Below are 14,767 nucleotides of genomic sequence, written 5' to 3'. Positions count from 1 at the left end.
TTATTTATTATTTAAAATTTTTTTTATTTTTAATTTAGTTTTTATTTTTCTTACTATAATTCGGGTAACACTGGTCTCTAATACTGCATACATTTTAGGGATGCAGTTTAACACCTTCTCAAAATGTACATCACCTCATGATAGCCACTCCCCAACTCAGTGTCCATCCACTCCTCCCACTACGCTAATATACTTTGAAACTGGCTTCTGTTATAAGAGTCTAAGGGTTTGTTTTCTTAATTTTTAAAATTTTTTTTTTAATTTTATGCTTTTTATTTTTATTTATTTTTTTTTATAAGCAAATTTCCCCTCTGGGAGTTTATTCATGACACTCCTTAATTTCCCTCCTAAAACATGGATTGTTCCATCAGTCTGTCACAGCCCAGGATTTCTGTCTTCATAATAAAAGATGAAGCTTAGGACTGGATCACTTGTCCCTTTCTCTTTTTATCGCCTCCCAGTTCAAAATGCTTGCATCTCTTAATGGCCAGCATTCTCTTAGATCTGCAGTTGGGCTCGACACATTCAAGTCTCAACACAATCTTCTTTGTAGTTTTAGCCTTTTTCCGGAAAATAGGCTTAGTCTGACCTCCGTAACCACTCTGCTTCCTGTCATAACGACGCTTTCCCTGGGCATACAGAGAATCCTTGCCCTTCTTGTACTGTGTGACTTTGTGGGGCTGATGTTTGCCACATTTCTTGCAGAAAGTCCGGCGGGTTTTCGGTACGTTCACCATGCTTGCGGCAGCGGCGTTCGCGAGGAAAGGCAATTTTATGCTTTTTAATTGATACACTGTGAGAAGAGTTACAGGGCTTTCAGGATCAAGTCTCAGTCATACAGTGATCAAACACCCATCCCTTCACTAGTGCACATGATCCACCACCAAGAACCCCAGAGACCCTCCCTCCCTCTCCCCCTCTGCCTGTGTGGCAGATGATTTTCAATTAACTCTCTCATTGCTATGATAACATTCAATTTTTGACAGAAAACTCACTATCATTATTTGGAGTTTTCCCCCAGACAGTCAGACCTGTCAGAAAAGCATCATTAGATGGTATGTTTTCTATTGTAGATAACAATGAGCATATGATGTTGCACGGTCGTGAAAGTGGCCATCCAGTTTTGGGGTTCTGGTATTAAGTCCAGAGGTATTTCTGCCAGCAGCAGCTGCATTCTGAGATTGGTTTGTGTGCCTCTGGGAACATGGCTGTTCAGGAGCGGGGGAGCTGCTCATGGGAGGCCACTTGGGGTCTCATTTGGGCAGGAAGCAGGGCCGGTTCTGCCCCACCCCCATCGAGAGATTCCCCATGCCTCCCATCATTGTAAGCTCCTACCTCTCTGTCCAATTGGCACTAAACGGTATTGGTCGCCATGCTGCCGAGAGGGGAAAAGGACGAGGACAAAAACCCTTTCCCTCCTGGGGCTGCACGGGACTGTAGTTTAGTTCAAAGTTCATGAGTGTAGCTGCCGGCAGCCTCTGGGTTTCTGTGCCTCTGGTATAATGGCCTCTCAGGGGTGGTGGAGCCGTTCCTGAGTGCTTTCTTTGGATATCAGGAAAGGTTTGGGGAGATATCCCAGTCCCACATACTGGATCTGTGTTAGTAGAAGCTCAGTGTCACCGGGACTCCATCTGGAGAAGGCGGGGACTCTGCACCTTCTCTGTCTGGCGCCCCAGTGTTGTTGGCCTGGTCTGGGGTCCGGAGCATTCCCCAGCTTGTGGTGCTGCCGGCCCGGGTTCTTGCTGCTGACTGTTGAGGCAAAATGGTGCCGAGGGCGGGTTGAGGGCGTGACTTCCAGCAGCAGGGGCGGGCTGGAGACTGGGCTGTAAGCCGTTCTTTTTTAAATTGAGGCAAAATTCACATAATTTAAAACCAACCATTTTAAGGTGAATAATTCCACAGCACACAAGTATTTCCAATGGTGTCTGACTATCACCTCTATCTAGTTCTAAAATAATTTCATCGCGCAAAAGAAAAGCCCAAACCAGTAAGCAGTTAGAATACTGGTTTCCTTTCTTTGTTTTGACCACTAGCCTTATACCCTTTTAATGTTTGCTCCTATCTGCAGTAAATTAGGAAATGAGCATTTATTCAAATAAGGGAAATTAGGTCCTGAGCACAGAACTCTGGGGTTCCCATTGGCAACATTTTAGGGACCTGAATTTAATTTCAAGGACACGTTCCAAAGATTTTTAGCTCCTTGAGGACCTTCCACCTCCTTGGAGCTCCTTCCAAACTTCATAGTTGTGGATGATTAAGGTTGTTGAGTCTGAGACTTATGGAAATATTTATTCATTAATTCAAAAAAAATCATACATCTACACATTAGCATAGCATCTGAACACTTTTCAGATTGCTCATTCCAGGAACATAAGAGCTAAAAAAGGACCTTGGGCAACCTCTGCCCAGGGCTCCCACCCTATGTTAGAGGGTGCTGTAGTATCTGGGGACAGATTCTTATTTGTGGGGGTGAGGTTTTTTGTTTGTTTTCTAACTTTTTGTTTTTCTTTTGTTTTTGGGAGGTCATACCTGGCAGTAATGAAGAATTATCCCTGCCTCTGTGCTCAGGGATAACTCCTGGCAGGGTTTGGGGAACCATATATGCTACCAGAGATCAAACACAGGTTGGCAGCAAGAGAGATAACTACTGTACTATCCTACCCACTGTACAATCTCTCTAGCCCAATTCCTCTCTTTGAAAAAAGAAAAAAGGTCCAGATGGATTCACTCCAAGGCTGCTCGGATCGGGACTGGGCCTGCTCCTCCCAGATTTCCCATGTCCCAGTAGTTAGGTGGTCACACTCAGGGTCTGCCCCTGGCTTGCCATGTAATCCTGTCAACGGTCAGCATCCAGGGACTTAAAAGCAAGCTCCTGGAAGAGAGCGACGCAGAGAGTCTCTTGCCCACGTGCCTGGCTGTCTTCCCTGGGGCCTCCTCGGAAGGGATGGGCTCCAGCTTCCCTCCCCACCCGAGCAGAGCTCCTGGCGGGTAAAGACCTCTGGAGCCTAGCCACAGCCATGATCAAGGCCCCTCTCCACACTTTCGGACCAGCCTCACGCATGAAGGAACCGGCAGAGGAACCCAGGTGTGTGGGACCTGGGGCTGAGACCATCAAGACTGCTCGGATAGGGACTGGGCTTGCTCTGCACAGAGTTCCCACCTCCCAGTAGCTAGATGGTCACAGCCAGGGACTGCCCCCGGCACTGTGTAATCCTGTCAATGGCCAGCATCCAGAGACTTAAAAGCAAGCTCCCGGAAGCGCACGGCCACTTTGCAATATCTTATAGCCTACTTTTCCCTCTGGGAGAACCTGGCAAACTACTGGGAGTTTCCTGCCCACATGGGAGAGCCTCGCAAGGCCCCCATGGTGTATTCATATGCCAAAACCAGTAACAATTTGGTCTCATTCCCCTGACCCCGAAAGAGCCTCCAGTATGACATCGTTGGAAGGACTAATAGAGAGAGGCTAAAATCTCAGGTCTTGGACAAATGGAGACATTACTGAGACTGCTCGAGAAATTCGACAATCAACGGGATGATAATGATGATGATGATGATGATGATGATGGATTCACTAGTGAATTCTTCCAAACATTTAAAGAAGACCTATTGCCAATCTCTTTCAAGCTTTTCCAGGAAATTGAAGAAACAGAAACTCCCCCAAACAATTTCTATGAGGCACATATCACCCTAATACCAAAAGCAAACAGAAACACCACGAAAAAACGAAAATTACAGGTTGATATCCCTGATGAACAAGGATGCAAAGATCCTCAATAAAATATTAGCAAATAGAATCCAACAATTCATCAAAAAGATCATACACCATGACCAGGTGGGATTCATCCCAGGGATGCAAGGATGGTTTAACATTCACAAGTCGATCAATATAATCCATCATATCAATAAAAGAAAATATAAAACCATATGATCATATCAATAGATGCAGAGAAGGCATTTGACAAGATCCAGCACCCATTTATGATGAAAACTCTCACCAAAATGAGAATTGAAGGAACTCTCCCCGATGTAGTCAAAACCATCTACCACAAACATTATCCTCAATGGGGAAAAACTAAGAGCCTTCCCTCTAATATCAGTGACAAGATAAGGATGCCCACTCTCACCTCTTCTATTCAATACAGTGCTGGAAGTACTTGCCATAGCAGTTAGGCAAGAAAAAAACATTAAGGACATCCTAATACAAAAGGAAGAAATCAAACTCTCACTATTTGCAGATGACATACTATATTTAGAGAACCCTAAAGCCTCTACCAAGAAGTTCCGAAAAACAATAGACTTGTATAGTAAATTTGCAGGCTATAAAATCAATACCCAAAAGTCCACGGCTTTCCTATATGCAAATAATGAGAGTGGAAAGTGATATGAAAAAGGCAATCCCACTCACAATCATGCTTCAGAAATCAAGTACCTCGGAATCAGGTAAACTAAGGAGGTAAAGGACCTGTACAAAGAAAACTACAAAAATCTACTTCAAGAAATAAAAGAGGACATGAGAAAACAGAAACATGTAATCTGCTCATTGATTGGGTGAATTAACATCATCAAAATGGCAGTACTCCCCAAAGCATTATACAGATTCAATGTGATCCCTATAAAGGTACATATGACATTCTTTAAAGAAATTGATCAAACACTCCTGAAGTTCATATGGAACAACAAGACCCCATGAATAGCTAAAGCAACTATTGGGGGTAAAAAAGATAGGAGGCATCACCTTCCCCAACCTCAAACTGTACTTTAAAGTGGTAGTAATTAAAACGGCATGGTATTGGAACAAAGACAGATCCACAGACCAGTGGAATAGGGTTGAACATCCTTACACACACCCTCAAACATATGATCATATAGTCTTTGATAATGGAGCAAGAAATGTTAAGTGGAGCAAGGAAAGCCTCTTTAACAAATGGTTCAGGCAAAACTGGACAGCTACATGCAAAAAAAAAAATGGGCTCAGATCTCTAACTTATACCATGTACAAAAGTTAGATCAAAATGGATTAAAGACCTCAACATCGGACCAGAATCCATAAGGTATGTTGAAGAAAACGGCAAAACCCTCTACAACATTGAAGCTAAAGGTATCTTCAAAGATGAGATGCCACTGACCAAGCAAGTGGAAACAGAGATAAACAAGTGGGACTATCTTAAACTAAGAAGCTTCTGCACCTCAAAAGAAACAGTGACCAGAATACAAAGACAGTCCACAGAACAGGAAAGAATACTCACCCAATACCCTCCTGATAAGGGGCTAATATCAAGGATACACAAGGCACTGGTTGAACTCTACAAGAAAAAAACATCCAATCTCATCAGAAAAGGAGGGGCAATGAAATGAACAGAAACTTTCTCAAAGAAGAAATCCGAATGGCCAAAGGGCACATGAAAAATTGCTCTTCATCACTAATCATTAGACAGCTGCAGATAAAAACAACAATGAGATATCATCTCACACCACAGAGACTGGCACACATCCAAAAGAATAAAAGCAGTGTTGGCATGGATGTGGGGAGAAAGGGACTCTCCTTCACTGCTGGTGGGAATGCTGACTGGTCCAGCCTTTTTTGAAAACAATATGACATTTCTCAAAAAACTAGAAATTGAGCTCCCATTTGACCCAGCAATTCTGGGAATTTATCCAAGAGTTACAAAGAAAGTGCAGTAGAAATGACACCTGCACTTGTATGTGTATGTGTAAACAGTGTTTACAATAGCCAGAATCTGGAAAAAAACTGAATGCCCGAGAACAGATGACTGGTTAAAGAAACTTTGGTATATCTACATAATGAAATACTATGCAGCTGTTAGAGAAGGTGAAATCATGACTTCGCATACAAGTGGATAGACATGGAGAGTATCATGCTAAGTGAAATGAGTCAGAAAGAGAGGGACAGACATAGAATGACTGCTCTCATTTGTGAAATATAAGGGCCAGGAGGATAGCTTCATGGCTTGGAAGCCAATCTCATGTGCTGGGGGGAAAGGCAGCTGGGATAGAGAAGGGACCACTAAGTAAATGATGGTTGGAGGGCTTGCTTGGGATGGTAGATGTATACTGAAAGTAGACTATGGACCAAACATGATGACTGCTTAGTACCTGTATTGCAAACCATAACACCCAGAAGGAGAGAGAGAGTAAGAGGGAATGTGCCTGCCACAGAGGTGGTGGGAAGGAGGGTTGGGTTGGGGAAGGGATACTGGGAACATTGGTGATGCAGTACTGGCACAGATGGAGGGATGGATATTTGAACATTGAGGTCTTCCTTTATCGCTTCTCTGTACAGTTTTGCGATCTCGGACATTAGTTTGTGGTTGCCTGAGGCTCGTGCCAAACCACATTGGCGAATGAGCTCGAGAGTCCAAAGACAGACATATGTTCATGGCTTTCCCACTCTGCATTTTTCGCACAATCATGGAGGTGCTGAACCAGTCGATCGTATTCCTTATCGATGTTGTCAACGACAGCATCTTCCCACGTTACCACCACATTAGTGCCAAAGAGCTCCCAGTTGGTGGTCATTCTGGGAGTTCTTTTCTTAAACTTAAACTTTTCAGACCTTTTCCCCCCGCTCTGTGAAGTAGAATTTTGCATGAAGGAGATGGTGGTCCGATCCCGTTTGGAATTTTGGGACAACAGCAACATCAGTCAGGCAAAACCTTCGGTTGAATATGATGTGGTCAATTTCGTTGTGGAACTGTCCACCGGGAGACTCCCATGTCCAACTTTTAGATTTGGCCTTCTGGAACTGTGAGTTACCATGGATGGTCTTGGTCGACATGATGAACTCAGACAGCCTCTCACCCTGATCGTTCCATTCTAGACAATGGGTCCCAATGTGGAGTTCTTTGGGTGACCTTCTAGGTCCTATCTTGGCATTAAAATCACCAACAACGACCTTGTAGAAGGTGTGGTCTTCTTTATATTATAGAACTTCTCCAACTTCATGTAGAACTTCTTAATTTCTTCTTCATTGTAGTTGGATATTGGTGCATAGACGACGAAGATAGAAACTGCCGGCAGTGAGCCACATCTACTCAAGCGTAGTCGTCTGATTTGGGCTGTTAGGCATTCGAATGAATCAGTGCTCATGGCCAAGTTTGTGTTGACAAGGACACTGATGCCACCGACACCTCTGTTGTCGCATATTCTGAGGAACAGTTCTTCTCCAGTATTGAAAATGGCGTGATGTGATCGATGCCTTCTCATTTCGGTCAGACCAATGATGTCGTACTTGATCTTCTGCGCTTGCACCATCAGGTTGATGGAAGCTTCCAATGTCAGCGTATGTGCATTGAAAGTACAAACAGTCATTTTAGTCTTTCTTTATTTTGGCAGTCCAGTTTGTCCCTGATATTTTATCAGCCTCTCCTTTAATTATTAAGAACACTTAATAATTAAGAACACTTTAATTATTAATTTTTAAGGATTTGGGAAGATCCCACAGGCCTGGCAGATAGTTGGTCCTGATTCTATCCCTGACCCCACGTGGCCCTGGCACCAAGCCGGGCTGGCCTCCTCCCTCCTCTCCCCCAAATTCCATCACTCACTCTCTGAGTGGGTTTGGACAAATAAAGCCCACCACGGCTCCCTTCCTTCCTACAGGCTCATTTGCCTCCTGGCGCAGTGAGGATGGAGAGGCTGGCAAGAGTCTCTCTGGCTAGCCCATGCCCTCCTTTGCTGGTTCTTGCTTCCCTCATTTGGCCCGGGTTCCACAGATTGTGGTTGGCTTGGCCAGCCTTCTCTTCTGCTTGCTTGTTTGTTTTGGGGGTCACACCATATAGTTCCCAGGGGCTACTCCTGGCTCTGTGCTTAGGAGTCCTTCCCGGGAGTTTGGGGGATCACACAGTTCTGGCCTTGAACCCAGGTCTCCTGCATGTAAGGCATGTGGTACAACCCATTAAGCTTTCTCTCCACTCGCTCCTGTAAAAATTTTTAAAAACTGAATTGAAGATCTTTTGGGATAGGTCTACACAAAAGTTTCAATTTCTGAAGTTTAGCATCACTTCCTTATTTTTCTTCTAAAGAAAAGAAGTTCACATCATCCAGCCACATGCAAAACAAGTGCCTTACTCACTGTGTCTGTCTAAGGAGGATCAGGGAAAAGTCTCACGGTGAGTGATGGAAAAGCAAGAAACGGGCTGGAGCGGCAGCACAGCGGGAAGGGCATTTGCTTTGCACACAGTCAACCCAGGTTCGATTCCCAGCATCCCATGTGGTCTCCCGAGCACTGCCAGGAGTAATTCCTGAGTGCAGAGCCAGGAGTAACCCCTGTACATTGCTGGGTGTGACCCAAAAAGAAAAAAAAAAAAGCAAGAAACTGCTTTATGCCGCTACTGTTTCTGGCCTGGAGCTTGTTATCAGATTATGAGGAAGCGATAAGCATCTTAGAAATTCCCTCTCCCTGATGTCAAGCTCACAACAGATGGGTGCCCCCTGCCACCTATGGAACCCAGGTGTTTAATGACACAGGTCGGAACATTGCTCCTCGCTCTGAGCAAGGCTGAGAGAAGAGATTCAGATCTGAACATCCCAGTGATTGCTCTGAGGCTTGGCAGATCTCAGGGTTCACAGCCCACCCTGCTGTCGGTGGGCTCTGAACCCTGTGGTCTCCATATACTCCATACACTTGTTTCAAACACGTCCTTAGAGAACGTTCCTAAGAGACTCAGGGAAATTCTCAATGTCAGAGCCCAGGCCAGGCATTTAAATGAGAGTCTGCTCCATCATAAGGGTTGGACGAAGGCCTGTGGGTCACTCATTGGCCCCTGCCCCAGGCAGAGCTGGGGGGCTTCCTCTGTACCTCACCCTTACGTGGGCATTGAAGGGAGAGCCGAGCAAACAGAACAAGAGAAATCCGGGGCTCCCATGCCTACAGTGAGCTGAGATGTTACTGCTCAAAGCTCAAACCCCAAGACCTGCCCTCCCCCCGCCCTAACCATAGGGCCTGTGAGACTTTCTCCAAAGCCAGTGGTGGGAAGCAGCTCATCCACTTTCTTTTAAAGTTCTGGGGCCACACCTGGGCTTATTCCTAGCTCTGTGCTGAGGCTCAAACCAGGCACCAACAAGGCAAGCACAACCCCTGCCCTATCTTCCCAGCCCTCGGCCTCTTTCTTTGCAGGCAGCGCTGAGATCCTTCTGTTAGTCCTTCTCCACAGCCCGTTTGCTCCATGGGGTCAGGGGCTGGGGCAAGCCCACAGCTGTGGGTTTCACGGCCTGGCAGTACCTGGCTGTCACCAGAAGGGGGCTGAGGTTCCTCACAGAGGTCCTTGAAGCTACAGTTTGGGGTGGAAACCCCCAATTCTCCCAGAGGCCCCCTTTCCAAGAAGACCTTCTTCAAAGCTCTGAAACAGGCTGAGTTGCTGGGGGGACCAAGCTCATGCGAGGCAGTAACTCGACAACCTCTTGAAATCCTGCTGATGGGCTTATTGAGCATTGATGCCAACCGCATTCTGGGTTCTGTTGAAGTGAGATTCTAATGATAAAGTCAGGAGTAGAGGAGCCTGGACACACCCCATCCCACATGCAACCAAGCTGGATCTGATCCCTGGCACTGCACTGCACCAACCTGTGCCCCGGCACTACTGGGTGCAGCCTTGGAGACCCTCAACACTGCTGGAGACCCTCAACACCTAGAGGTCCCAGCACTGCAAAGTCCCAAAGGCTCAGTTTATTGAGATCCCTGAGGTAGCTTCTGGGTCCCTGAGTGCTGCTTGGGAACTTTCCTTCGCATCTCCAAAAAATAAAAGAAAAACTATAAAGTCAACTTGAAAAAAGGTTTTCAAAGGTAAGCTTTTGATAAAAGGTTCAGGAAGATCAACTCAAGCACGTCTCTCCCCCATTTCAAATCGATGTCTCTGACTCCTGTGTCTGAAAAGGCAGCCTATGGATGTCCATCATCCACAGGCCTTTGTCTCTTCTGGTACCTCCATCGACTCTGTCTTGGTCTCCTTCCCCCGCCAACCCCCCTCCCTCTTCTCCATCCCCGTATAGGTGGCCTCCACATGGCCGTTTACCTGGACTCTGCACAGTGACCCTGAGCCTCCAAAGGTGGAATCCTCCACTGATGCTCAGTAGGTTGGGCTGGGTCCCCCTCTCTCAGTAGAAGGCCTATCCTGGGGACCCCGGAACCTGGGCTTACTAGTCCTTGGTAAAATGCTGCTTGCAGGGAGCCTGAGAGGGCCTCCCCGCACCCTGCTAGGCTCAGATGTCCCTGTTCGCCACACCTATCACCTTGTGGCATCTGTCCTCTGAGCACTGGAGGGAGCTATACCCCACAGGTAGCTGCATTTCAGGATTCTCTGTGCTTTAGAGTGGGGCAGCCAGGAAATGGTGTTTGGGGGGACCCCTTAAGAGTGATTCTGCATCTAGAGTCAATCTGGAGTTGGTGTCTGGCTCCTCAGTGTGTGGGCAGCAGGGCGTGTGCGTCGGAGAGAAAAGGGTTCACCCAGAGATGGGGGGAGGGTGCCCCCTGCTCCCAGAGGAGAGGAAGCCCACAAGCTCTTTGTTTCCTTTCCTGAAGACCTTCCTTGGCTCCAGGCTGAGCCCAGAACCACTGCTGTGATCTCCACGCAGTAGGTTGTCATGGCGGTAGAGGCGGGTTTGGGCGCCAGAGCCAGGCCAGGCAGTGGAACGTCCATCTAGGCCTGAGGAGGTGAGAGAGCCTGGGCTCATCAGCTGGAGGACCTGTGTCTGGACACAGGAGGTGTGTTCCTGTCTGCCTCCACCAGGAGGGGGTTGCTGTGATTCCGCTATTCTACTCCCTGGGGGGCTGTGAGGTCCTAGAGGCCAGGAGGTGGTGAGTGTCATGGACACCGCCATCCCTGTCAGCATGGACACAGCCATCCTGTCAGCATGGACATGGCCATCCCCAGCAACCTGTCAGCATGTCAGCATGGACACGGACACCCCCCATCCTGCACCCTGTCTGCCTGAGGCCTTTCTTCGATCCCATGGCCCTTCCACCTACCTGGTTCTAAGTCCCACCTCACCTGCTTGAGTCAGTTAGGCCGCATCTCACCATGGGGCAAAGAGTTTCACGCCTGGGGAGACAAGGATTTACTCTGGGTATGCTTCTAGTCATAACATAGATGGGGCCTTCGGTGATGTGCTTCAACCCACGGGACACATCCACAAGGTGCTGACGCAGGAGAGGGGAAAGGAAGAATCGGGCCAGGAGACGTGGAGGGGTGGGAAGAAGGGAAGCTCCAGCCCCTCGTATGCAGGTGTATCTCCCCTGCCGCATTTCCAGCTCACTGCCACCGGTGGTGCCACACACTGGGACACTCCCTAACTACATTGTAGAATGAAGCATGTCCGACTGTGCTGTGGGAGCTAGAGATGAATAAGAAGGGAACAGAAGTCGAGGCAGAGACTGTCTCCCTAGCTCCCCGCAGCTGGCCTCTGGCCCCAGCCATGCACAGACCATCCCCGAGGTTCACTTTGCAGCCCAACAAGTCACAGGATTCCAGGGCTGTCCCCGCCCCCAGGCCCAACCCCCCAGCTTTTAAAACCAGGACAGGCCTGGGAGCTGTGACTCACCATAGCTGGCTATTTTAGAAATGCACCTACGACACGCTTCTCCAGGCGCCCGGCATCCTCTTGGTTTGCTAATCAAGTCCTGGGGATCAGAAGTCATTGATTAGAAAGGCCCCAGGAAGATGACTCACCAGTGAGCTGCCCCTATGCCCAGTCGGTCTGCGGGGTCTGGGTGCAGCATCCACATCGGCCTGCCTGCAGGCACGGTTGAGCTAGCCAGCTGGGCTGAGAGCGTACCCCTGCCCCTAAGCCCGGGCAGCTGGAGCAGCCTAGAGATCCACAGCTGGAAGACACGGTTTGCAGGGCGGGATCGCCCTGGTGTCTATACACAGAAAAGTGAGGAAAACTGCAGCCTGGAGTGAATACAGCCTTTATTCAGTTTTTCGAGGGAAAGAAATGAAGTCACAGTCATCCTCGGACCTGACAGGGCAGGCCTAGGCAGGCCCTTTTGTTCAAGAGCCCGAGCCATGGACACATGGTGACTGGATGAGTTAAAGATTTCCTGCTGGTGTCCAGCACTTGAGGTCGACCAAAAATGAGGTCGATTACCACAGGGGAGCCACATCAATGAAGCCACTTAACACCCATCTGGAAAAACAACCGATCTGTACTGAGGGACCAGCCCAGGTACTTAGAAGAGCAGAAGGGAGTGACACCCCTCAGGCTCCCTCATGTTCTCCCAGATTGGAGGGAACCAAGTGGTGTGGTAAGTCACACTGGGACACAAAGCGCCTGCTTTGGGCAAACCTCATCTTCTCAGGAAGGATTCCCCACAGTTGTCTGCTGGGATGTGGAGAGAAAAGGAGCGTGTGATGGCAGCATTATGGAGCAGGACACGTGTCCCTGCCACCTCAGCTCCAGAGGCACGCGTGGTGTCTGAGAACCTGTAAATGACAGACAGCCATCATTTACAAGGGGCCATGAACATCGCGTCACTGGCATTCAGAAGCCAGTGGAACTTTCTTCTCAGGGGCCAGTGTGGGCTTCACACCTGATCACAACGCAGCACAGGAGGGAATAACGGAGAGATGGGAAAGGAGGGGAACCTGTTTGTTCTTGTCTGATGGTGTCATCACGGATGCAGACATTCTCTTTGCAGCAACACGTGGGGTTGTTTCTTCTCTTTTCTGTTTTTTTTTAATCTCAGCATTTATTTTATTTTACAGTAGTTGTTAAAATGCTTCTGGCTGCCAATAATAAAATATCAAATTAATATAGTTGAACAACAAGTTAGTCAAGAAAAAGCTTCACAGTTGACCTGGCATTTTTTTTTTTTTGAGAGGGGTGGTGTTTCCTTAAGCAGCTGTGTGGAGACCAACTGTAAGTACACAAATGCTTATATTGTTGGATAAAAAGTGGGCATGGGGAACCTTGAAGAACAGTATCCCGGTGTGAAAATGAATGCAGAAAATCTAAAAACAAATAAACAAACAACTCTTCAATTTGATTCCCTTGGCTACTAACTACAAAGGATGGCAGGAATATCAATCTCCCTCCACTGCCCTCCCTCCAAAAAATCAATGCCACCCTTATTGATAAAAAAAGTAATCAATGCCATCCTTACTGATAAAAATATTCAATAAAATATTTGTACCCATCTGGAACGGGGCGGCGCCAGCCCAGTCTCCAGCCCGCCCCTGCTGCTGGAAGTCATGCCCTCAATCCGCCCTTGGCGCCATTTTGCCGCAACAGTCAGTAGCAAGAACCCGGGCCGGTGGCACCACAAGCCAGAGAACACTCTGGACCCCAGACCAGGCCAACAACACTGGGGCACCAGATGGAGAAGGTGCAGAGTCCCCTCCTTCTCCAGCTGGAGTCCCGGAGACACTGAGCTTCTACTAACATGGCTCTGGTTTGTGGGACTGGGATATCTCTCCAAACTTTTCCTGATATCCAAAGAAAACGCTCAGGAACGGCTCCACCACCCCTGAGCGGCCATTATACCAGAGGCACAGAAACTCAGCGGCTGCCGGCAGCTACACTTGTGGACTTTGAACTAAACTACGATCTCGTGCAACCCCAGGAGGGAAAGGGTTTTTGTTCTCATCCTTTTTCCCTGTCGGCAGCATGGCGACCAACACTGTTTAGTGCCAATTGGACAGAGAGGTAGGAGCTTGCAATGATGGGATGCACGGGGAATCTCAAGATGGGGGGGGGGGAGCAGAACCGGCCTTGCTTCCTGCCCAAATGAGACCCCAAGCGGCCTCCCAGAAACAGCTCCCCCGCTCCTGAACAGCCATGTTCCCAGAGGCACACAAACCAATCTCGGAATGCAGCGGCTGCTGACAGACCTCTGGACCTACTACCAGAATCCCAAAACTGGATGGCCACTTTCACGACCGTGCAACATCATATGCTCATTGTTATCTACAATAGAAAACATATGATCTAATGATGCCATTCCGACAGGTCTGACTGTCTGGGGAAAACTCCAAATAATGATAGTGAGTTTTCTGTCAAAAATTGAATGTTATCAAAACAATGAGAGAGTTAAGTGAAAATCATCTGCCACATAGGCAGAGGGGGAGAGGGAAGGAGGGTCTCTGGGGTTCTTGGTGGTGGATCATGTGCACTGGTGAAGGGATGGGTGTTTGATCATTGTATGACTGAGACTTGATCCTGAAAGCCCTGTAACTCTTCTCATGGTGTTTCAATTAAAAAAACATAACATAAAATTAAAAAATAAATAGAATTTTAAAAATATTTGTGCCCAATAGAGCAAACCAACAGAAGGCACAGGTATTAGAGTCATTCTATGAATGAGATGATTCTTATTTAAATATTTTAAAAATTGGTAAGATGAATGGGACTGGAAAAAGAATGACATGCTGCTGATTCTCTCAGACCTTAGAGAATGTTCTTCAAGAGACAAAGGTCTCTGAGGCTAGAACTGAACCTTAGCAAAATGTCAGGAAGCTATTCATCACTTATCATGAAAAAATGTATGGGGACCTCTCAAAAATAAGAATGTGGTTTCCCATATGAAGTCCCAAAAGCTGGCCAACAAATCTGGGAAATCATGGTCAACTTCACTGATACAGAATGAAATTTTCACCAAAATAACTGAGGGACCATTTTTCCCTTTTGCAATGAGATTGGCAAAGTTTAAACAGGACTTTGAAGTTTAGATATAGAGTTGACAAAGTTGAAACATGCTTTAGAGTTCTGTATCCAGTGGGAACATTGACATTCCACATTCGGGTACAGGGGT

General features: G+C 47.4%; 1 protein-coding gene across 1 annotated transcript; it reads right to left on the bottom strand.

Annotated features, from left to right (window-relative positions):
• Positions 1-330: 330 nt before the first annotated feature.
• On the bottom strand, positions 331-764 carry LOC101541941 (60S ribosomal protein L36a). The gene has a single exon (XM_004604480.2). It carries the CDS (start codon positions 735-737, stop codon positions 417-419), a length of 321 nt encoding a protein of 106 aa, XP_004604537.1. The 5' UTR covers positions 738-764; the 3' UTR covers positions 331-416.
• Between the last annotated feature and the right edge of the window lie 14,003 nt (positions 765-14,767).

This window comes from Sorex araneus, chromosome 1 (assembly GCF_027595985.1).
Source record: "Sorex araneus isolate mSorAra2 chromosome 1, mSorAra2.pri, whole genome shotgun sequence".
Lineage (NCBI taxonomy): Eukaryota > Metazoa > Chordata > Mammalia > Eulipotyphla > Soricidae > Sorex > Sorex araneus.
The sequence above is the reverse complement of the archived record's forward strand: the minus strand, read 5'-3'. Positions and strand labels throughout refer to the sequence as shown.

Excerpts from the sequence above, each read along its gene's own strand:
- LOC101541941 (XM_004604480.2), bottom strand. The coding sequence starts at position 737 with ATGGTGAACGTACCGAAAACCCGCCGGACTTTCTGCAAGAAATGTGGC.